This window comes from Xenopus tropicalis, chromosome 5 (assembly GCF_000004195.4).
Source record: "Xenopus tropicalis strain Nigerian chromosome 5, UCB_Xtro_10.0, whole genome shotgun sequence".
Lineage (NCBI taxonomy): Eukaryota > Metazoa > Chordata > Amphibia > Anura > Pipidae > Xenopus > Xenopus tropicalis.
Window position 1 is genome coordinate 66,206,287 of NC_030681.2, and position 25,689 is coordinate 66,231,975.

The 25,689-nt window shown below is 38.1% G+C and overlaps 1 protein-coding gene across 50 annotated transcripts in view; it reads right to left on the reverse strand.

The window, feature by feature from the left end:
• Positions 1-25,689, reverse strand: part of trdn (triadin) — a 245,141-nt gene that overhangs the window by 211,633 nt on the left and 7,819 nt on the right. For all 50 annotated transcript variants that reach the window (XM_031902115.1, XM_031902106.1, XM_031902107.1 and 47 more), the window contains exon 2: positions 11,633-11,839. In XM_031902115.1, coding sequence (XP_031757975.1) covers positions 11,633-11,839 — 207 coding nt within the window. The remainder of the gene's footprint in view (positions 1-11,632; positions 11,840-25,689) is intronic.

Genomic DNA, 25,689 nt, shown 5'->3' on the forward strand with positions numbered 1-25,689 from the left:
ACTGTAGCAAACACAACAGTTTTACCAGTGCAGGGCTACAGTGCATTATATTTTTCTTACTTTAAAGCTCTTTCATTTTTTGGTGTTACTGTTCCTTTAAAGACGGTCTAAAAATTTGACCCAATTCACCCTTACATTGTCTGACACTTTCTGTCTCACTCACCTGAGTCACTAACAAACATCTTGAACTTTATTTCTTGGTTATTTATGAGAAAAAACATGAAAGAAGCCACATGTCAATTGATTTCTGAGCAGCAGCAATCAAGTTATTTAGCACAAAGGCCCAGCAATTTGAAACATACTTGCCAAGTGAGCTGGCAGGTAATGCGGGGAATTGTAGGGCATCCACTTGCACATTCCCATAAAACTACAATTAGCCCTTTGTATAACTTACAAATGTTGAAGGAACAGTAACTTGTGCTACTGACTCAGCTGAAAAGAAGCCTGAAAGCTTGGGTAGTTAGTCTGCAGGAGAGCTCTGACTAAGAGACATAGGGAGGTGTCTGTGAATCCAACATACAGGATGTGCCTGTACACACACAGATTTACTACACAGATTTCTGTAATATTGCTCCAATATAGGTCACTGTCACAGGTATGGAGGAAGTCTTTTTTAAACACTCTTTTGTTAAACCTGTATTTTATTATTGATGTAAGATTTGTATCTGCATGTTTAAATGCAGGGGAGTGACTGGTAGTTGATCTAAGCCTGCTTGTGAGCAGCACAAACCCTAATACAAAAGAGCCTTAAGTGCTGTGTTTATGTGGATATAAACAATAGGCTGCTTTACTATTATATATACACAAATGAAGCTTCATCAGCACCCAGCCTGGCTCCATTGCTTTACTTTCCCTTTGCACATGTTTACTGTTGAGGGTTGTGGCCTAATGACATGCCACAGCAAATCAGCTTTCACTCTGCTCTGTCACTCACACATTTCTGCGTCGCTGACGTAGGACTGTGGAGACTTATTCCCTACCTTTGTACCTGACCCCCTGATGTAATTGTCTGACATAAAGGACACACGGACACAGTTTGGTGGGGTGGAGTTCGGCCACAGCTTTATTATAGGATATATCATCAATAGTCCTTGCCATGCAATTCACCTTTATCCAACATAACAAACTGTATAACTGTTTTATAACCGAATGCCAGCCACTGCAAACGCAGTGGGCATGTGGAAGGCATCAAATACCACCATAGATTAAATGGCCAAGGACTATCACCCGCCATATGCTGTGACAAAATATTAACACCTTTTAACAATCAGAATAAACAGTGCTTTATCGAAATGTATATGTGGTTGACAGAATTTTAAATTTTATAAGGTAAATATGCCTGAAAAAAGGAGGCAGGCAGGAGGGAGATGTGGCTCCGGGCACACTGGCAGCAGCGGGGGGGAAGGGGCTGCCTTGTCGCGGGAAAATGATCCTGGGTAAGTTAACCCTTAATGCACGGAGGGAATTGAATAATTAATTTGCTCCACAGTCCCTCTGCGCTCGCATTAAGCATTTTAGCGCTTTCCAATCAGGGAGCCAGGGGTTGGGAGGCTGCTACAATAATTATTCATAACTTTGTAACAGTGCAAAATTTATAAATTGTCAAAATGTGTGTCTAGACTTTATATTTTCAATATTATAAAAACATTTTTAATGATTGTTCCCCTTTAAAACTGGATTACAGAGTTATGAAAATTTTGGTCTGTAACTCTTAAAACATTTCAGTAGCAGAAAAAAAACCAAAAAAGGTTTGTCTGTTACATGACTCTAATATAATGTAAATTATGACTGTTTACTCTCAATAGACAGCAAATGTGGATTAAAGGCAATAATGGTTTACTTCTAGGATCATAAAGTTATTATCATACAGTCATAATGCTGATTTTTACAGCGTCAATATCCTTTCTTGCACAGAAATATTGATATTCTATTAAGTACCCATTAAAGAAAACCCAAAGCTTTGGCACATTTAGTATCTGTTTATATTAAACACTGCTTTTTCTTACCTTTTTTTAAATAATATAATATAATTAATCTTTTCATATCAGCTAAGCTGGAAATTAAAAGGTTATCAACCTGCTGGACATGTTTCCAAATCTCAGATATGGTTATCAATTAAAAAATCATTAAAGCAGCATGAGCAAATTGTAGTTTAATCCACATGAACTGACAAAAGGCAGCCTATCAAAATGACAGATGAGAGAGAAACACTTTTTGTGAAAGTTAGGCAAATGCGGTAGTGCAACTTAATTGTATTTCTGGTGGATAACAACAAAAATAAAAATTGATCAATGGGCTACAAAATATTTATCAGGTTTAGAATGCAATAACAACTTATCAGTAGTGATGGGCGAAAAAAATTCAGCAGACATGGATTTTCACATTTCACCACTGACGGATTATTTGGTGAAAAGGGCAACAAAATTGTTGCTGCGTCAAAAAAAAGTCTCTCCACTTTCACTTGGCCAAAAAAACTTGCCGTGTTAAAAAAAATTCCGTCCTGTTGAAAATGACACGCATAAAATAAAATTGTTTTTTTGCCACACACAATTCTTTTTTGAGGCGCAACATTTTTGGCGTTTTGCTAATTTCCGCCGTTTCTTAAATCTTTTTTAAAGATTCACAAATTTTTCGGCAAAGTAAAACAGGAGAGATTCGCTCATCACTGTTTATCAGCAGACACTAGGGGGCACATTTACTAACCCACGAATCCGAATCCGAATTGGAAAAATTTCGATTGGAAAACGAACATTTTGCGACTTTTTCGTATTTTTTGCAATTTTTTCAGCGCCTTTACGACTTTTCGGAAATTGTCGCGATTTTTTCGTTACCAATACGATTTGCACGAAAAAAACGCGAGTTTTTCATAGCCATTACAATGCGCTCGTATCTTGTCGCAACTTTTTCGTATTGAGCGCTCGTAAGCGGCGGGCGAAACTTTCAGACTTAGCATGATTTTGGAAGCCTCCCATAAGGCTCAATGGCACCCTGCAGCTCCAACCTGGCCCAAGAAAAGTCACCATACTGAAGCTTGAATGAATCCGAATCTTTTGTACTCGGCGCGAAGGCTATGAAAAAGTCGCGACTTTTCGCGCAAGTAGTAACGCTACGAAAAAAATCGCCAGATTTTGCGCAACATTCGGAATGGCAACTAAAAAGTCACTACAATTTTCCGAAAAATCGCCAAATACCGATCATTACGAAAAAAACGCAATCAGACGCATTCGGCCCGTTCGTGAGTAAGTAAATGTGCCCCTAGGTGTGTGTAAGGTGCTGGTGCGGAATTCACAAAGCAACACAAGGAGATCCAAGTGATGGAGAGCAGTGTGGAAGCCAGCAGTGGCAGAGGAAAAAAGGTGGCAAAAAGGAGGGAACATCATAGTAGGCCACAGGAGTCTGAGAAGGGGTACAGGCACCCTGAAGGAAGCCTACAGGAACCAGGCAGGTTCTATGTCAGAACCTACACCACCAAAGCTGCAGAGGAAGGGACACTTGACCAACCCACACCAGCAAGTATTCCTGCTTCTGCCATGTCACACAGCTCCAGCAGTGACATTGACAGAGAGAGGCCAGGCTTCATAGGCAGCCCAGATGTGTCTGATGTGGAGGGCACTGATAAGGAATATCAGCCAGAGGAAGCCAGTGGAGAGGAAAGTGAGGAGCTTCCCCCCCCCCCCCCCATCACCAAAAAGGAGCCGCAAGAAACAGCAGGAGAGGATACCCAGAAACCTCAAATTCTCAGAATTTGAGAATGAGGCTCTGGTGGAGAGGATTGTGCCAGTATTCGACAAGATCATCGGCAAATATGCTGCCAAGATGCCGACAGCTGTGAAAAAAAGGGCATGGAGGAACATAGCAGACCATGTTAACAGCATTGGGGCCTGTCTGCCTACAATGCAAGTCAGGCATGCCATGCTGCGCACAAGGCTGCCATGTTAAGCCTGCAACAGGAGAGTCAGGCACGCCAAGCTGCGCATGAGGCTGCCATCTTAAACCTGCAAGAGGAGCGTTTACAAGTCCAACGTAAAAAAGCGGCATTGTTGGCTAAGCAAAATTATTTTCTAGAGAAACAAATTGCATTGCAAGAAAAAGCACAAAAGGAAATTCAGCCAACATGCTCTACCACTAGGGATAGTGGTGAGAGTTCAGCTACTGCTCCTGCAGCTTCCACTAGGCAGCTTCATAAAAGAAAATAAATGTGCCACATTAGGGATCTGTGGAACCTATATTTTCTTAGGCCTATGTTCTTTGTAAATAGTTCTTTCTCTTTTTGCTATTTACTTAGTTACATAGTTACATAGGGTTGAAAAAAGACCAGAGTCCATCAAGTTCAACCCATCCAAGTAAACCCAGCACACACAACCCACACCTACAAATTTATACACTCACATACATAAACTATATATACAACCACTAATACTAACTGTAGATATTAGTATCACAATAGCCTTGGATATTCTGATTGTTCAAGAGCTCATCCAGGCCCCTCTTAAAGGCATTAACAAAATCTGCCATTACCACATCTCTAGGAAGGGCATTCCACAACCTCACTGCCCTCACCATGAAAAACCACCTACGCTGCTTCAAATGGAAGCTCCGTTCCTCTAATCTAAAGGGGTGGCCTCTGGTGCGTTGATTGTTTTTATCGGAAAAAAACATCCCCCATCTGCCTATAATTCCCTCTAATGTACTTGTACAGAGTAATCATGACCCCTCGCAAGCGCCTCTTTTTCAGAGAAAACAACCTCAACCTCGACAGTCTAACCTCATAGTTTAAATCTTCCATCCCCTAACCAGTTTAGTTGCACGTCTCTTCACTCTCTCCAGCTCATTAATATCCTTCTTAAGGACTGGAGCCCAAAACTGCACTGCATACTCAAGGTGAGGCCTTACCAGGGACCTATAAAGAGGCAAAATTATGTTCTCATCCCTTGAGTCAATGCCCTTTTTTATACAAGACAGCACTTTATTTGCTTTAGTAGCCACAGAATGACACTGCCTGGAATTAGACAACTTGTTATCTACAAAAACCCCTAGATCCTTCTCCATTAAGGAAACCCCCAACACACTACCATTCAGTAGATAGTTCGCATTTATATTATTTCTACCAAAATGCATAACTTTGCACTTATCAACATTGAACCTCATTTTCCAGTTTGCTGCCCAGTTTTCCATCCTGCATGGAACTTATAGTTTTGCACAATTTTGTGTCATCAGCAAAAATAGAAACAGTACTGCCTATGCCCACCTCCAGGTCATTAATAAACAAGTTAAAAAGCAAAGGACCAAGGACTGACCCCTGCGGTACTCCACTAACCACACTGGTACAATTAAAAAATGTTCCATTTACCACCACTCTTTTTAATCTATCATTCAGCCAGTTCTATATCCAATTACAAATATTATGTTCTAGGCCAATATTCCTTAATTTGATTATTAACCTTCTGTGAGGTACTGTATCAAATGCTTGTGCAAAGTCCAAGTAGATGACATCAACTGCCATTCCAGCATTGAGGTTCCTACTCACCTCCTCATAAAAGGCGACTAAATTAGTCTGGCAAGATCTGTTACGCATAAAACCATGCTGGCACAAACTAATAGTATTGTGAACTGCAATGTATTCAAGTACCCTATCCCTTATTACCCCTTCCAAAAGTTTTCCTACTACTGATGTTAGACTAACAGGCCTATAGTTTTCAGGCTGAGAACGGGATCCCTTTTTAAATAACGGCACCACATTAGCAATAAGGAAGTCTCTCGGCACCATGCCAGACCTCAACGAATCCTGAAAAATTAAGTGAAGAGGTTTGGCAATCACAGCGCTCAGCTCATTTAATACCCTGGGATGAATCCCATCCGGTCCTGGACCTTTGTTTACCTTTACATGTTCAAGTCTCTTTTGAATTTCCTCCCGAGTGACCCATGTGTCAGTAGCTAAATTACTAGAAATGGACATATTAAAAGGGAAGCCTTCATTTTCTGGCTCCTCAGATGTATAGACAGATTTGTGTTGGGGGTGGGGGAATCACCTGCTCAAATCCACATCAGCCTTAGTTGCGACTCACTACTGCTGTGACAAATAAAAGAAAGGAGCATTTCTTTTGTAAGTGGGCAACTAATTTCTTTTTTTTTGGAAAAGTTGTTTGGTATTTCTTGTTTATGGGATTAAAATTTGTAGGTACTTACAGGAAAAGTAATTGGTAACGATTTGTCCCCAGACTTCATTCCCTCTGGCATCTGCACCTTGGACAGGATCTTGGGGATGTATGGGGTCATCCAGGTCCTCAGCCACATCACCATTGCGGTTCGCCAGATTGTGCAGTACATAGGGGCGGGCCAAGCCGACCGGGTGCCCTAGGCAACCCGGTCGGCCAACTCCTCCCACCTCCCCCCCACCAGCACAGGAAGAGGTGCAGGGGGGGGGGGGCGGTGCGATTAGATCGGTCATTGCCTCTGCCGCTAATGACAAGCAGCGGCGGCAATGACAAAGAATCACTAGGGGTAGGCAAGAGACGCTCCTGCCTGGCGCCCCTCAATCGTTGCATCCTAGGCAGCTGCCTCTTCTGCCTACCCCTAGTTCCGGCCCTGGCAGTACAGCACACACAGCCACAGTTTTGGCACCTTTAGAGGGGCTGTTCATTAGGCTGCCTCCTGACTTATCCAAGCAGCGGAAGTGGCTTTTAAGGACCCCAAATGTCCGCTCAATCACAGACCACGCTCTGACATGTGCTTCATTAAAAGCACACTCAGCCCGTGTATGTGGCCTGTGAATGGGTGTGATGAGCCACCTAGAGCACGGTAGCCAGCATCTCCTGAAATAAAATAGGATGTAATAAGATGCTGCAAACAAAAAAGCTGCTTCCAGTCTCCCTCTGTCAAAACACGGCCCTTTTACAACAGATGTGACAGTGTGAGACTGATAGGTGACACTACAAGTAGCTGCTTTGACTCTCCCACTGGCAAAAGAGGGCACTTTACAAATTGCAAAACAACCCCTCCAGCCCTCTGGAAACTTCCAGTGGGCAAAAAGTGCAGGGAGCACAGGAGTTTGACCATTCCAGGAACAGCGCGGCTTCTGCGAGTCAGTGGCTGCAGGGAAGGCTCCAGTAGCTCATACAGGCTGGATATTGCCGCTCTATTGAGCCTGTAGCGCCTGACCACTTCATCCTCGCTTAAGCCCTCTAAAGTGACCCTTTTCCTAAAAAAAAAAAGAGGCCGCATGACTCTGGAAGGCTCAGGGACTTGATGTTCTTGATGGACTTGAAATGTTTGAGGAACGGCCAAAATGTCGTGCATTACAAATTTTTTTTTTGATTCACAACATTTTCGCCGTTTAGCAAACATTTTGACATTTCATAAATCTTTTGAAAGATTTGGGAATTTTTCAGCAAAGCGAAACATGTAACGCGCAACAATTTTTTGACGCAGACGACATTTTTTGGTTGCACACAATTATTTCCGCCGTGAATCCATGTATGGCGAATTATTTCGCCCATCACTAGTTATGTCCTATTCGGCCAATATAAAATATCTCTAGCTTTTTTCCCACAACTTCATTTTACCCAAAACTTGCCAAGCATTTCATGTTTTTTTTTAAAAAAAACAGGAACACATGTATTCCAAATGAAAGACCCCAGAACTAGACACTGAACTACTGAAGTATATTCTTGTTTCATGTGTATATACTATTGCTGCACCTTATTCAAAATGTAATTTAATTAAACAGATACTTATCTAAACAACTTTTAAAATAATTTCCTTGGTGGGATGACTGCCACTAAAATAATGGCAGAATGTAAAAAAGGAAGTACTGTGCTAATGAAATGGGATTACTTAAAGCCCAGCCACTGGGACTTTAAATACTTTACAGATGTATTTAAATACTTTACAGATGTATTTAGGGTCCACTGATGTTTTGACTGATAATGAATATTACAAGTGTACAAACAGATCATCTTCCCCAAGGTTCAGTGGGTTTCTTCATATCAGGGGAGGGCCGAGCCGATCGGATGCCCTAGGCAACCTGGTCAGCCACCTCGCCCCTGCACCTGCATCGCGCACCCCCCCTCAAGTGTATTTTGGCGCGCATGCGGAGATGGAATGTGCGGGGAGGCGGCAGTGTGCGATAATAAGCGACGTGAAACAGATCGCACACTAGGGGGCTGATTTACTAATCCACAAATCCGAATCCGAAAAATTCGAATTGAAAAATGAACATTTTGCGACTTTTTCGTATTTTTTTCGTCACCGTTACGACTTTTTCGTAAATTGTTGTGACTTTTTCGTAACCGTTACGACTTGCACGAATTGTCGCAACTTTTTCATAGCCATTACAAATTTCGTGAATTGTCGTGACTTTTTCATAGCCATAATGACTTTTGTGAATTGTCGCGACTTTTTCATAGCCATTGTGACTTTCGTGAATTGTTGCGACTTTTTTATAGCCATTATGACTTTCGTGAATTGTCGCGACTTTTTCATAGCCAGTACGACTTTCGCAAATTGTCGCGACTTTTTCGTATTGAGCGCTCGAAAAATTCGCGACAATTCGCGAAAAAGTCGCAAAATACCGATCATTGAGAAAAAAACGCATTCGGACGCTTTTCGGACATTCGTGGATTAGTAAATGTGCCCCTAGGGGTAGGCAGGAGAGGCTCCTGCCTGGCGCCCCCCAGTCTTTGTGCCCTAGGCAGCTGCCTCTTCTGCCTACCCCTAGTTCCGGCCCTGCTTCAAATATATATCATTGTGGTGCCCTGTAACTTCTAGTTATGTCACTGATTATTCTGCAGCCTTAAATTAACTATATATCACTTGTTGTTCTGAAAAAAAATATATATATTTAAGGCTTTTTTTTAAAAGGGCTTTCCTATGTTTAAGAGTTCTTATTTCATATAAAATTGCCTGCAAAGAGTGCACAAATAATCAGCCTTGTTTTGTCCCATGGGACCTACTTCGGATTCTACTTGTTACACTGCTGCTCATAGGAATCAGATCCCAGATATCTTATAGTTAATATATAAAATATAATGAATAGAAAGTAATCCTCACCTATAAATAGAACTTCTTTCTGCATGAATGTGTACATTTTTAGAATGTGGCATTGGGGTAAAAAAAACACAATTTTTTCTGTAGTGAGATTTCATTCCATTCCATCATCAAAATAGAGAGAAGAGACAAGGTAGCTTTATTAAATTTTTATATCTGAATGTATGTTCTCCCAGAAGCTATTACAATATTGTTTATACATGCATGGTACATTCTCTTTTAATATAACCAGAACTGTAAACAAAAATGTTGTGATATATATTTAAGTTTGACAATTAATAACAAAATGAGTCCCTATAACAAATCTTTGAAAAACATCTCTATCTAAAATAGAAAGTGAGAAAATTAAATGGAGAAGAAAATTACTTTTTTTTTCTTTTGCATTCGGCATTACTACCATATCTAGAGTAGCATCAAATTAAACATGGGATGTATGAGGAATCAAATAATGAAGGTAATGTATTTGTAGCAAACATTAAATTGAATGAGCATTAAATACAAATTTTCATTTTATCTACACATGAATAGAGAAAGATGACAATGGCAGAAACAGTTATTTTTGGTGCTTAAATTAATGCAACTGTCAAGATTTTAAAAGACAGCAGAATGTTTTCAGTCTTCAAATAAAATTAATGAATAAATGGTCTATAAAAACCAGCAGAAATATTTAATATGAAACGAGTGGAAAAAGCCCTGTTACCAATCTGCTTTTTTTTTTTTTTGATGCATCGAGGTGCATACATGTTTCTGTTTTTACATCATATTTATCCAAGCAATTCTTTTTAACAATTCAGTTTTGCATTGTCTGGTTGTGGCTTTCATTCCACTTAATATGTTAAATTTAATAACAGGTGGCATGAGGTGAATAGGTATGTGAAAACTTATAGGGTTAACTTTGACTTTTGTTCATAAGCTACTTAAGTATTTGCGCTGAAAAACTTAAATCATGAACAAAAAAAACACATTCAAGCATCGATAAGAAAATCTGTCCCATTTTACTTTGCTGAAAAATCTGCAAAACCGCAACAAAATTTGCAAAATGCAGGTAATGTGCAACTTTTTTTTTAAATTTGACTTTTTTTTACATGACTGTGACACGTAAACGTGTGGGCACCTCCATCAAAGATTAGAATTAAAACTTAAATCATTATAGAATCAATAAAAATAGATCATTTGTAGTGAGCAAATCTATCTGGCAAAAAATTAACATGGAAAATGACGCGCAGAGAAAAAAAACTATTACACGCGTCAAAAAAATCATGCATACGGCAACTTTTCTTTACACTTCTCATTTTTTCGACATGCAAAGTTCGGGTGCGCTGCAAATTTTTGCACCTGTTTCACAAAACAATCTGCCAATGGCGAAACGTGGAAATTCGCTGCAAATTCATGACTGCCGAAAAATTTGATTCAAGAGTGGCAAGGTTTATTGCCATTAAGGTATTATAATATAATTATACTGTAGTTGCAATCTACCTCAGTGCCCAAATGTATCTCAGAAATCAATGTTGTATTACTATGGAGCTGTGCCCTGATATTATCGGTCAAGTTAGGTCAAAGCTTAACTAAGAAAGTAGGGCAGAAATCTTGTACATTATATTTTGGGCTTCTGTACCAGTTCAGATCTACCACAGCCTTTTAGCAGTTAAAATCTTTTTCTTCCAAAGAAGCACCAGTAGCCTATCTTCTTTTCTGCTGGTTTACTGCACATGGTCTGTGCTGCTGTCAGTTACTGCGCTTAGGGACAGACACACAATATAGCTCAAGCTAACTATACCATGCAAAGCATGAAAATTGTGTAATATATATATATATATATATATATATATATATACCTTATTTCTTCTTACTGCATATGTTTCACTTTCAGTGAGTACCATTGGAAATAAAATTTCTGTAGGCCACATAGCATAGATGGCCTTCTTATACCTATTTGTAATTGCATAGGTCCCACTCTCCTGTAAGGACTTGACACCTTTTTTGAGAAGTGCTCAGAAAGGAATGACGAGGAGAGTAAGTAGCACTGTGTGTGTAGAAGTTGATACAATTTATTCTAAAATGTTCATGTGCTTCCAAGATAAAAAAAAAAAAGCACAAGAGTGAGAGAGAGAAAGAGAGAGTAACATAATATTAGAAATTATGTTGTTTTGGGCTTCTGTATCATAGCCCATGAAAACCTATGCCACTAAAAAGTTTCATTCTGTAGCCATGGTTAATATATGTTGAAGCACTGCATGTTGAAAGGGGTACTTGTTGATCTATTACTAAACTGCAGCCCATCAGTTTATAAGAAAAAATACTGATTGGCAATGAACTGATATCTGCAGTAATACATTACAATAAGTGCCCTGACAATTACTGTTTTTGATAAAATTGGTCAATATATGAATCTGTACGAAATTATAGTGAAGGATAAGGCAAAGACAACATTATACCCTTCAATGAAGAAAGGGTGTACTATGTTTGCACATGATTTAAGATTGTAAAATCCATTAATAGAATGAATATACATATCTAAATGAGTAAATACTCCTGTAAATATATTTCACTGCATTTTACAAACATTTTAACATTTTTAACACATTACCTCCTAATGATCTGTAATCCACCAAATCGAATACAACAATGATCACGGCTGACCAAGTAACTATAAGTGCTCCAACTAGAAGCCATGCTACTGGAGACTTGAAAGTAGTTTTGAAATCATGTGAGACAGACTTTACTTGTGCAGATGGTTTGTGGATGGAGCCATTCTTGCCTTCTAAAACAGTTGTTATGGTAGAGGATGTACGACCTTAAAAAGAAATATAGCAGGTAAGTATGCCAGGTATTTGGGTAGGCAATAATTACAATTATACTAGGAGAAAATACAGAAGTGTGAGTAACATATAACTATATGGTGTCATGACAACAGTTTGTTTGCATTGCTAGCATTTGAAGATCAACTCTGAATCAGTCAATATTTTATTTAAATTAAGGTCATTCTGGTTATAGAAAACAATTAACACAAAGAGCATATTTTAACAGTAACATCGAGGAAGATATTAAAAACAGCACATTTACTAGTGAGTATACATATGCTTTTATCTCTTAAATCTCTTTTATAAAACCTCCTGCTTACACATCCATGATCAAGTTACAACTAAAATAATGTCACAACACTTCCCAGTCATTAGATTATGTTCTCAGGGTTATATTCCAATTGTATTCTGCGTGGATTTTCCTAAATAAAAAATAAGTATTAGGCCAATGACATGCATAACATTGTATGGCAGCATAACAATCTTATGTATGGCAGTAGAAAAACATCCTACATACCCATTTATACTTCCTGTCATTTATTACATTAAAGGAAACTGCCTGTCGCCAACAGGTGGGTTTTAGCCCAAAAACTGCTTTTAACAAGCAATGATGGGCAGTTAGAACAGAGACTTATTTGCCATTTCACATACTGTATAGCTAAAACACAATATTGGAAAAACATTATGGGGCATATTGTAATGTGTAAGCCAACATCACTGGTGATATTGCCTATAGCAACCAGCAACTACTGTAGATTTGAACATTCACCTACAATGAAAAACAAAACCAATGACCTGATTGGTTGCTATGTTGGCTTACACACTATAATAAATATGCCCCTATCATGTGTGTCATTGGCCATAGTGGTTCAAGGCATAAATGGCAAAATTATGGGAACAGGAAGAGACAAATTAGAATGGGTAACCAATCTTTTTAAAAGTCAAGGAGCTCCTGAATCAAAATGTATGATTAAAAATGAATTTCTCTATATATTCATTTGAAAAATACAGACCATGAACCTGTTTTACAGTGCCTTTTTCAGATAATTAATTGATTCAATATTTCATATTGGAATGCAACTAAGTTTCTATGTCTTGTTACAACAATAGTAACACAGACTACAAAATATGCAAATTTTTATAGAGGAAATTAATTTCTTGAGGACGCTGATTTATCAGATTTCAAGGTTGATGGAAAAAAAAACATGACAGAAAATTTGCAGTTACATTTTGTTTTTGTGTGTGGAAAAAAAGCTTGCACACAAGCATCTCGCAAAGTCTATGTATTAATTAACATGGAAGGGTTAGTGAAGTTGCTTAGACAATTATACATCAGAGATTATACATCATTCACATCAGTCCCTGACCCAGTGGTGTTTATGATTTCAGTCTCAAATTCACACATACTAAAATTAAGTTTTATCTGGAGCCAGTTAACCTGCCTGTATGTTTTTGGGATGTGAGAGTAAAACTGAGTACCATGAGGAAACCTACACAGACATTGGAAGAATACACAAACTCCTTGCATATAGTGCTTTAGCTGAAATTGAACCAAGGACTCTAGCACTGCAAGGCAGCAGTGCTTGCCATTGATGTGCAATATAAAATTATTGCTGAAATTGCTATTTTTTCTAACAATATATAAATATTGCATCTCCAATCATATCTTTAGATATAGCATACTAGCTGCATTAATATACTGTATATGCTTGAGTATAAGCCTAGTTTTTCAGCACCCAAAATGTGCTGAAAAAGTCACCCTCGGCTTATACTCGAGTCGGGTGCCATGGGTCCCTCCAGACTAGCACCCTCTCTCCTTTGTGTGCAAATTAGGCCACCCGCAACCAGGCCCTCTAGTGCCTGTTGTGTTTGTTGACCCTTTTCTCCACTTACAGAGCTAGTTTACTGTTTTTCTTTGAAATAAATATTTAAAAACATATACCCCACTGATGCCTCAATTAATGTAATTTTATTGGTATTTATTTTGATTATTGAAACTTAGCAGTAGCGGCTGCATTTCCCACCCTAGGCTTATACTCGAGTCAATAAGTTTTTCCAGTTTTCTTAGGTAAAATTAGGTACCTCGGCTTATATTCGGATCAGAGTATATACAGTATTTTCATTTAAGAGCCTAATTTAATCCACAGCTTGGATTCTATTTTATTTAAACATGTCTCAGAAGAGAAAAAAATCAGGAATCTCACGTAAAATTTAAGTTGTGTACAGTATTAAATAAACATGACCTACAGAGGAACTAACAATAAATAACCATATCATTGTGCATTGTGTACAATATATCATTAAATACACCACTAAAAACACCACTGACTTCATTCCGTTCACAGCCATTTTTATAAAAGCCATGTATTTCTGTTCTGAGCTACTGAGGCATATATAAAATGCTGTCACATCAATTTTAATGTTACTGACATTTACTAATCTCAGTGTAATAAGATGCCCTCTACTGTAGCAAATGATTGAGTGGCTATTAATAGTTTCCCTAAGCTATCAAGCTTTAAACATGCCTTTTCTTTTTATATGATTATGTGGTATTTTCTTAGCTTAATCTAGTTGGACATCAAAGAGGCCTTTATGAGAAGAAATAGCATTATGTTATCATGTATTACTGCTGTACTATAATCAGGCACTAGTTATTAGGTACAGAGTTCTAACTGACTATCAAATGACAAATCAATCAATATAACCTGTCACATGTTACCAACTCTCACATGAATGATGACTCCAAAGAAATATTATGCCTCATATTTACACAATTGTGATCAACACAACAATGCAAATGCTAAATAGCAAAGGAATGAATGAAAAGTTGTAATCACTTATCATTACACTCAACAAATAATAAGAGAATTTAAATCTAATTAACCTATTTTTTGATTTATAAAAATCATAAATAATCTAAAAAAAAAAACAAAACCTTAGTAAAATGCATGATACCATACTTGTAGTGCCTTCTGTTGCCTCAACTGTTAGAAAAACAAACTGTTACTGTGGCTGGAAATGAAAAATGAAAGCATTGAGATTGTATATAAAGCTATTAAGATTTCTAACACTAATATATATAGCAACAGAGTAAGTTGAAAGTCATATGTCCATCAGTTCAACCTTATATGTCTATATATAACATGCATAACTGCTAGCTGAGGAAGGAAAAACCTTCTTAGTCCTCTAATTTGCCATACAGGGGGAAAAGTTCCTTTCTAACTATAAGATGGCAATCAGACCAGTCCCTGCAGGCCCGGATTTTAATTTGAGGTGCCCAGAAGCTGCCCCATCCTACTTATAATACCCGCCCCTAATTATTATTATTAATTAAGTTAAATAAAAGTAGACCCAACACAGAACCCAGAGGGACCCCACTAAGAACCTTACTCTAAGGGGCACATTTACTAACCCACGAACGGGCCGAATGCGTCCGATTGCGTTTTTTTCGGCGTCTTTACGATTTTTGCGTAAAAACGCGAGTTTTTCGTAGCCATTACGAAAGTTGCGCAAAGTCGTGATTTTTTCGTAGCGTTAAAACTTGCGCGAAGCGTCGCGCCTTTTAAGTTTTAACGCTACGAAAAAGGCGCGACTTTGCGCGCAAGTGTTAACGCTACGAAAAAATCGCGACTTTGCGCAACTTTCGTAATGGCTACGAAAAACTCGCGTTTTTATGCAAAAATCGTAGAGACGCCGAAAAAATCGCAAAAAATACGAAAAAATCATAAAATTACCGAAAAAGTCGCAAAATGTTCGTTTCCAATCGGAATTTTTCCAATTCGGATTCGAAATCGTGTCTTAGTAAATCAGCCCCATTGTAGAGAATGTACTATTAACAACCACCCTCTGTACCCCATCCTGTAGCCAGTTTCCTATCTATGTGCAGACGACTTCACTAAGACCAACAGACAAGTCTTTAGAGACACATTCCTTCAGCTGTCCCTGCATGTGACCAATATATTAGACCACTATTTTTTAAATGCATTGATAAACTAATTAAACATGATAAAGAAATAAACTAGAAAAAATGTACACAAATAAGCACTAGCATAAGTGTAAGTGCCAAGTTGAAACATATTCACACAGGAGTTAAAGTAGTGATCCGAATATGTTACATCAAGTAGAGGCTTGTAGAAATGTAGTGGATATAGTATCACAAATGTAGGGCCATAGCGGGAGGGGAGATGTGTGACCACCAAGCAATGTCCAAATGGCATGCAAAGGAATGGGAGCAGGTGGCGTTGCCATGGCAAAGTGTGCATAAGAAAGGCACAAGAGGCAGCACATAATAAGGCTAAAGGGGCATATAAGTACCAGCCCATATGAGGGCCAAAATATATCTGGAGAGGCCACATATATGGGCATGAACACAAGGAACAGTATGTCAATTGGTCCAGTTAGGTTAAGGGAACAGGTTGTAAGGAGAGCTGCGTCCCCAAAGGAAAGGAGGGGTGGCTGCATTGATATCAGTAGCCAGCAGTCCAAATAGGCAGGAGAGCTGTGTCCCCAGAGAGGACAAAAGGAGAGGGGAGATGTACACCTCAGGGTTTAATTATGGAAAGCTGCGTTTCCACCAAGTAGAAATAAAATTACATCCAGAGGAGAACTGCATCCCACGGTGCCATGCATAGGAGTATGGCATGGAGATAAGTGATTAAGCCACATGGTAAGCTGCCAATAGAAGTTGCCTGGGAAAGGGATTACAACAGGATAAGGATTTCAACTGGGGGGCTTCCTTTTCCTGTTATACTGACCTATTAAGAGACAAAATTATGTTTTCGTCCCTTTGAGTTAATGCCCTTTTTTATGCAAGACAGCACTTTATTTGCTGTAGTAGCCATAGAACAGCACTGCCTGGAATTAGACAACTTGTTATCTACAAAAATCCCCAGATCCTTTTCAGTTAAGGAACCCCCAACACACTACCATTTAGTGTATAACTTTATTATATTTATATTATTTCTACCAAAGTGCATAACTTTCAGCATCGAATCTCATTTTCCATTTTGCTGCCCAATATTCCAATTATGTCAAATCACTCTGCAATGTGGCAGCATCCTGCACGGAACTTATAGTTTTGCAGAATTTAGTGTCATCAGTAAGAAAAAGAAACAGGACTTTCTATTTCCACCTCCAGGTCTTTAATTAACAAGTTAAAAAGCAAAGGACCAAGGACTGACTGTGTTATCTCTTCTTCAGCCAGTTTTGTGTGGTTCTGTATCAAAAGCTTTGGCAAAGTCCAAGTAGATGAGATACACTGCTATCCCAGAGTTGAGGTTCCTGTTCACCTCCTCATAAAAGACAATTACATTATTCTGGCAATGCAATGTAATATATGTAATGTTTAATGTTTATTTATTATTTTTTGTGGCCTTATGGTATAGTGGTCTAACAACACCAAATTGATGTACGTCCAAAAAAATTATCAGGCATGTCATTTGCGCACACCAATTGTTTTTGATGTGCATGACAATTTTTTTTTTACGTACGTCATTTTTTTTGTGTTTCGCTAATTTTACACTGTTTCCCAAATTTTTCCAAAGTCTCCCGAATTTTTTGGCAAAGCGAGGAAAGATTCGCTCATCACTAGATGCGGTCACTCTCTCAGTGTGCCTGCACCTTAGGTGCAGATTTATTATTATTTGGGCAAAAAACAAAGGACAACTCACTGTGCTTTACAGACATAGATTGCTTTTATTTTTCATGAGTTCAATTTTTTTCCCCACAATCTTATTTTTTGAAAAAGTAAAAATCTTGCCATCTAAAACCTGGCTATCTTTTTACCCAAATAAAATTAATCTCCCTTTTAGAGTTGCCCTAGTGAATATCCAAATATCAAACATGCATTTTGTTCAGTGCCAACTAAAGGGTGTATGCAGGACATAAAAGCAGAAATTTAAATTTAGTCATTTTTGCTCTTTCAAGTAAAAACATGCAATTTTTTCATATTGGGTATGTTATCTCAGTGCAAATTCCTGCCAAGACTTGGTAATGAAAATGTTTTACAGTTCAATCTTTTTGCTTAATTGCTTCTTGTTTTGTCAAAATCCTCCTCCATGTCAGAATCTATTTCTGTGCAGATGAGCATCTTGTCTTTTGAATCAATAATGAAAGCAAAGTTCTGTACTGTTAGACAAATTTATGGGCCTAGTGCTATAATGAACAGCTGTGATTGCAAAACACTAAACTGCTAACAGCCAGTCCAAAGGAAGTCTTGAAATTCATTTGACAAATAATAATTTGACAGAAAAAAATGTAGCACTACAATTATGGAAGCATGTCAAAAAGATTTATAAGGCACAGTTTTCAAAATAAATGTTGCTTGCAGGGTAATACCAAAATATACAGTATAATGACACTTGCTTGGCTGCTGGAGAAACAATGTCTTGCATGGCAGACAATGAAGTCATGTTTTTAAAGGAAAAATAAAATTACTGGCTAAGAACCCGCACCTTAAATTCTAAGCCAATAAGCAGGCCCGGATTTGTGGCAAGGCAAATTTGGGGCTGCATGCTGCCACACTAAAATTTTGTTCACATACGGAGCAATGGGGACCTCCCCCCACTGCTCCGTATGTAATTTAAAAAGGATGCGCAAAGTATATGTAGTAACAAATAACAAAAGATTTCGTTTTTGGCAATTATATTATATCAGCCAGAAGTCTTTCTTGGGTTTGCGTGATTGCCACCTTGACAACATACAAGTCTATATATTTTGTTGCTTAAAAGGAAAAAGCAATCAGCTTTAATGACTCCTATTCCTCATGTTGATAGATTTAAACCGCAATGATTAAAAACAATGTTTAAAGTAGAGACAATTCCTGGTTTAGTTTGTATATCTTTTTATCACCTTGGTGTTCATTTGGGAAGCACTTGTAACTGAGGAAGAAAAATTCAGTACTTACTGGAGAGAGCCGCATCAGAAGGTGCAGCTTGCCCTATTCTAACTGCCTATCAACCCCCCCCCCCCATCTGCATCTCTAGAATTGAGTGCTGTTTACTGATTGTGGCCTTTTTTGGTGCATTTTGCACACTGCATGGGGCATTACAGGGGCAAATCTACCCTCTGAATTGCCCTAAGGCACCCACAGCACTTACCTTTTTCTGCACCAGAAGGGGTTCACAATTCAGAGAACGCACTTGAATTTGAATTGCCCTAGAAGAACCACATTTCCAGTTTAATAACTGTAAATTTGGCTTTTAAAGTTACCAGGAGCAGATTTCTGCCACCCCTGGTAACCTATGGTGTGCTGCTGCTGCTTGCACTTTCTTTCTTCGCAGTTTGCTTCCATGATTTTAAGACCTTATATTTTGTGTTTTATGGGGCCTGAAAGCCTACCAAAGGGCCTGTAGAGAGGGACTGAAAGAGAACAAGAGTGCCAAGGGGTCTGGGAGAATACTGGTCCTAGAGAAAGGGCATGTTTGGAAAAGTGTTGTTAGTAAAGGTGACTTGGAATTAGGCTGTGTGACCCGATTGACTCAGAGACAGAAAGAAGCTTATCTCTAACTGTGAGCTGTAAGTAACAGGGTGCTAATCTTGTGGTAGTCCAGTGTCTGGGACAGGCCCTAGGGTTACCAAGAAAACTACAATCTCATATGTGAGAAACTACTAAATATTTTTGCTACCTAATCAAGAAAATCACTCTGTTCACCTTTAACTTAACTTTTAATATGTAATAGAATGGCCAATTCTAATAAACTTTTCAATTAGACTTCAATATTTATTTTTTATTGTTTTATAATTATTATTACTTCTTCTGACTCAAGCAGCCATAAAAATATTTTTTACTTTTCTTTCTATACAGACCCCCTACTATTCATATATCAATCACTCTCTCAAACCACTCCCTGGTTACTAAGGTAAATTGGACCACAGCAACCAGGTAACTGCCAAATTCCAAACTGGAGAGCTTCAGAATAAAAAGTAAAATAAAAGTAAAATATCGCTGTAACTTATCTGCATAAGAAATTTGCTAAATAAACCCTTTCCACAGTGCCCTGCTTCCTTGTATCCCTCTGCATTAATACTGACCATGAATATTGATAATTTCCAAAAGTTAAGACTTACCAATAAAACTAGAAATTCAGTTTCTGTTAATTTCTCAAAACAAGCTGTTAACATTTTTAGCATCATCTTGTGATAGGAAACCTATTAGAACCTATTTCTTTTGGGTATAGTTGTAATGTTTTGCAAAGTTTATTGTTTTATTAAATAATTATTGCTCCTCTGTAGTGATGAGTGAATCTGTCATATTTCCCTTTGCCAAAAAATTAATGAAAACCATGGAAACATTTGTGAAATATTAAAGATTTGTGAAACACATTGAAGTCAATGGTCATTTTTTGCAGCATTTTTTCCCCACACAAAATGCATTGAAGTCAACAGGTTATGAAGTCAATGGGCATTATTTGCAGCCTTTTTTTTTTTTTCTTCTGTTCTGTTTTTCTAAAAATTTCACCACAGTTTTACAAAACAATTCTCTGATGGCAAAATGGGAAATTTTGTTATAAATCCATGCCTGCTGAAAAAAATCACGTATCACTTCTTATCTGCCAACAATAAAAGAAAACTGCATGTTTTATAATCTGAACCAGGGTGCAGTATATGCAATAAAACTAAAACAAACAAACAATGCAACGTGCAATTTAAACTGCAACAACTGCTTTATGAACTACATTACTTTACAAATTGCCACTACACTCGCAGTGCTGGAACAGGGACAGATGCAAATGAAAACATATTCTCTGTAAAGTACTGCTTTTTTAAAAAAAAATTTGCAACTTCAGATACCCCCTTTGAGTCATTCAACACTTACTGTGATTACATTGCTTGTCCTCTCTTTCACACAACTCCCCCTCTCTCTCTATTTCCTCAATAAATAAAATATGCATTTATCTATGGGCACAGCTATTATGTGGGAGCAGAGCACTTGAGTAGGCAATACTGTCAGTAATTTATTGGGACATTTTAAAGTTCTGCTCTTTTCAGTCAACAAATTCAGCAGTACTGTCTGAAAAGTGAGCAAAGGGTTTTATCACATATTTCAGGATGTGATTCTACATATACCAGGCAGCTAAATTCTATCTCTAATTATGAACAAGTGTACAAGTGTACATGTGTCAATCAAATAAACCATGAATGGCTCTCTGATTATTCTGAATATAAAATAAATGTCTACTAATGCTTTAAAATGGCTTTAGATGTTGCCATTTAATTCATTAATTTTCTCAAGGGTTTTCACAGTGTGACTTAGCAAATACAGTATTACAGTGTCATTGGTCATCATGTTTGTCCTAATGTTGATATTGATAAATAAGCATCTACAGTATATATGAAATGATGGAAAAAAAATGGGGTAAAATAATTTATCACAGAAGAGGATACAATGATGATGCGTCAGCCCCTTTAAAGCAGCAGTGTAACCAAGTATAACTACCAAATTAAATTCGGTTTCTGTGCTGGTCAGATTTTTTTCAATTTAAATGACAAACCTTAAAAGTTTAACTGCATATGGTTGGAATATTTGCCTATATAGCTGGAAACAGTATTATGTTGATGAAAGCACTAGGTCCAGGAATGTACCAATAATTAAATCTTATAAATTGTATTTACAAAGCTTCTCTTTTGTACTTTTAATGTTCCTTGTAAGAAAGAAAGAGCTTTCAGTGCCAGGACAGTGCTGGTCAAGGTACAATTAATCACTAGCCATTCCAATATTAATTTACTGTTTCATTACAGGAATTGCTAAAAGCTCCTGTGATAAGGAAGTGCTGCTATTCAAGGAATGCATGCATGCATCATCATTACGCAGATAGATGGATATGTATAGTGCTATGAAAGCCATGGTCCACTTTTATAGTGTGATATTCAGAGCAATGACCATTTTAATGCAGCTGTACTATATTTCTACATTTTTAGTAGCTGTGTAAGAAAAACATTACTGTTGTTAAAGCAGGGGTCATTGCAGAACTCTTCATTCATGGTTCTGCAAAAGGAAATCTTTAAACACTGTCTGTGACAGGATTACACATAAGCCCTTCACTTCCAGATCATGTGGTCCATATCAAACTGGTGGCTTAAAGTTTCACATAAAGGTTTAATTTAGTCAATTATATTTTTTCCCTTTCTTTTTTACTGAGTTTTCAAGTTCATTAAAAATACCATACACTGCAAATATTAAATGCACAAATGTAAAAGTCAAGATATTCTTTTCACCTAGTTCCACAGTTTTTTTTAAACCAGCAACAGTTTTGCACACAAGTTGTAATGGTTTTTATTATCTCAGGAACTAATAGTGATTTAAAAAAACAACGCTTTGTTAAATAGGGTGAAAATTCTCAACTCATAAAACATCACAAAGAGAAAATATCACACAAATTAGTAATTTGACGGTTCCTAAAATTTGACCAGTAAGAGAAACACTATTTGTAGTCAAAAATCAAGAATCTATCTGATCTAAAAGTGAGTGTTCTTCATGCTATTATTCATTAGACTATTATCCTTGATTCTAAATTGCAGCACAGTGTCAAAAATTGCATACCCCAAACTGCTGAAATGGCGCACTGCATTAATTATTGTTTCTTTAAAAATGCTTTTTCAAATATAATAATAAAAAGGCAACTGTACTCCAGGCTTTTTAAAATGTACATAATCTATAATGAAATGGTGGCTTATCAACTGTATGATCATTCATTTTCACCTAAAATTGTCAAAAATGTATGCACTCGCATACTACTAAAACTAGGAACCAGGAAATTTCCACTGAAGTTTTCTCTTCTTTAATGTGCCAATATCTATTGCTGTCAAAGTCCCTTAATAAATATCTATGTTAGTAATTCAAATTATAACTCTTAGTTTACCATCTAAGTAACATTAAACTACTGTATTTAACATCTAGCGAAGTCACTAGTCTACCACAGCTTTGGTATGGCTTGATATTCACTTACAAGTGCAGGACAGCTTCCTATCATTTTAGTTGCTTTCAAAGTAACTATTTTAACAGTTTATCAAATCTATTCTATTTTATCCACATGCAAAGAAAATTTACTGCATTAATGTCAGATCACAACACAAAAATAAAGAAATCTTTTCCCACAAACCTATGGTCCAGTACAGGTTGTACTGGCTTCACTGTTACTATCCAGGGAGAGATTACAAAATTCTATGACCAAAAATATTAGTTGTTCCTGTGATCAATTAGCAAAGTCTCAAGAAAGCAAGTTATGTCACCTGCAAAAAGGGTGGCCTGCAGCCAGTGTAACTATAGAGGAAGCAGGGGCCGGGGCCCTGGGTAACTGGGTGGGGCCACACCATGGGGTCTGCTTCCTCTATAGTCTTTACTTCCCACTTACAAGTAGTAGTGCAGCTGGAAAGGGAAGACTCAGACAGACAAAAGACACCAGAAGGGGCGGGCCGAAGATGTCGGTGGGGAGTGGGCAGGTTGGGGGGGCCAGGTATGGATTGCTGTGCTCTGGCCCCTCTACAGATTTTTTGGAGGGGGGGCCTGTGCACTGGTGGCCAAGATCGGTTGTGGGGTCTACTGTACAAGGGCACGTTAATTCTTGCACAGAGCGAGCATGTGCACATGTGTGCATGCAGGCCAGGCCTGGGGGGGAGTTGGGACTGGTGCTTGGATTTAAACTCCGAGTTTATTTTTTCTCTCACCTTAGTGGTTGACAGCATAAAAAAGCTAATAAAGGATCATGGTAATACATTTATACCGAGCATGGCTATATACAAAACTGAGAAGCAATATTAATACAAGATATAGTTAGAATTACAGCCAAATCACCACCAAGGGACAGTATGGCATTTGAGTCTAGGGATGAGCAATTTTTTTGCCAGGCATGGATTTGTGGCATAATTCAGCATTTATTTGCCAAAAAAATATGAGAATGTGAAAAATGCAGCAATAAAAACCCTGCCCATTCACTTCAATGTATTTTGAGTGAGAAAAAAATGCCCATTAACTTTTACAGTGAGACAAAAATGCCTATTGACTTTAATGCATTTATAGTGAAAAAAAGTTGCATGGTAGCTGTGAAAAAATAGCTACTGACATCAATGGCAATTTGGCAAATTATTATGGAAATGGGACAGATTCACGCATCACTACTAGTCCCAAGTTGCTTGTGGGGTGTAAAACCCCAAAGTAAAATTAACTGTGGTGACGCGCTTTGGGTCCTACGGGATAAAAGCGCTTTACAAATGTTTGTTGTTGTTGTTGTTGACAGTAGAGACCATTGAAATAAACCTGAATTTAGACTACTCAGAGGGGATTTCTGTGGCAGTGACAATATATAAACTGTGCCCCATATTTCTGCCTTGTCCATTAAATAAATTCCTACAAAATGTATTAATATGAATAAAACAATAAAAACAGTAATGCATAAAAAAAAATTACGATACATTGTTAAACTCTGTGACCCTAGGGCTCATGATTTACACTTGGGTTTCCCGTGTTGTGGTCATCTGTTTGAAAACATGTTTGCTCTTAAGCTGCACACAGAGGGATGGGTTCCTGATTGCTCCTCCCACACAAAGTGAGCCAGATATCTGGAAAGTCATTTGACTTTTTGGATTTCAAGACTTTTTGTGGGACTATTATTAAACAGCATTGGTTTAGATGGTGCCGTCTGTAGGTATTTATCATGGCAGGACTTTTTCAGATTCCATTAGGGCTACTTTTCTACATGAAATGCATAATTACCGTATTTTTTGCTGTATAAGACGCACCCAATTTTAAAGGAGAAAAATCTAGAAAAAAAAGATTCTGAACTATATAATATACTAATTATCAAGTACTTGCCATCCTGCTGTGTGCTTTGCATGACTAGAGGTGCGCGCGCCAATGTCAGCAGTGTCAGTGCGCACCGATCGGCACTGCAAGGGGAAGAGGACGCATGGTACGGACATCCACGGGGGGTAATATCCCCCCAAATATTACGAAAGTGCCCCCATACACAGTGCCCCAATTGCCCCATAGACAGTAGCCCCCACACACAGTGCCCCAATAGAAAGTGCCCCCATACACAGTACCCCAATTGCCCCCATAAACAGTGCCCCCATACACAGTACCCCAATTGCCCCCATAAACAGTGCCCCAATTGCCCCATAGACAGTAGCCCCCATACAAAGTGCCCTAATTGCCCCCATACACAGTAACCCCCATAGACAGTAGCCCCCACACACAGTGCCCCCAATTGCCCCCATAGAAAGTACCCCCAACAGACCAAGTCATCGCCGGAGGCTCCTTCTCTCTTATGCCGCTGCAACAGGCACTTCTATAAGGTTGCGTCTCGTCGCTGACGTGTGACGTCATACGCACGGGCGCAACCTTATAAAAAGGCCTGACGCTGTCGCATAAGAGAGAAGGAGCCTCCGGCGATGACTTGGCGGTACTGGGGTGAGTATTCGACGTATAAGACGCACCAACTTTCCCCCCCCAGTTTTGGGGAAGAAAAAGTGCGTCTTATACGGCAAAAAATACGGTACACCAATATATTATCTTATATTCATCAATTTTCCTGCATTCTATTCATGGAGAATGCTAAAGCATCTATCAGCCTTAAGATGAGTCATTAATTATTTTTGTTAATTGTTGTGAGGATTTGGGGGCTTCTCCATTTTTATGAAAAAAATATATTACTTTTTTAAGTGACATGTCACTTTTCTTGTTCAGGATAAATATGTGTATATTTGTTTGTGCCCCTATTACTATGCAAATGGGAATATTTAGTCATTCCAATATGAAGCTTCACCATCATATTATACTGTTGTAATTAAAAGGACCCTCAATGTTAATTATTGACAGTATTTAAGAAGAAGCACCAAAATAAGCAGT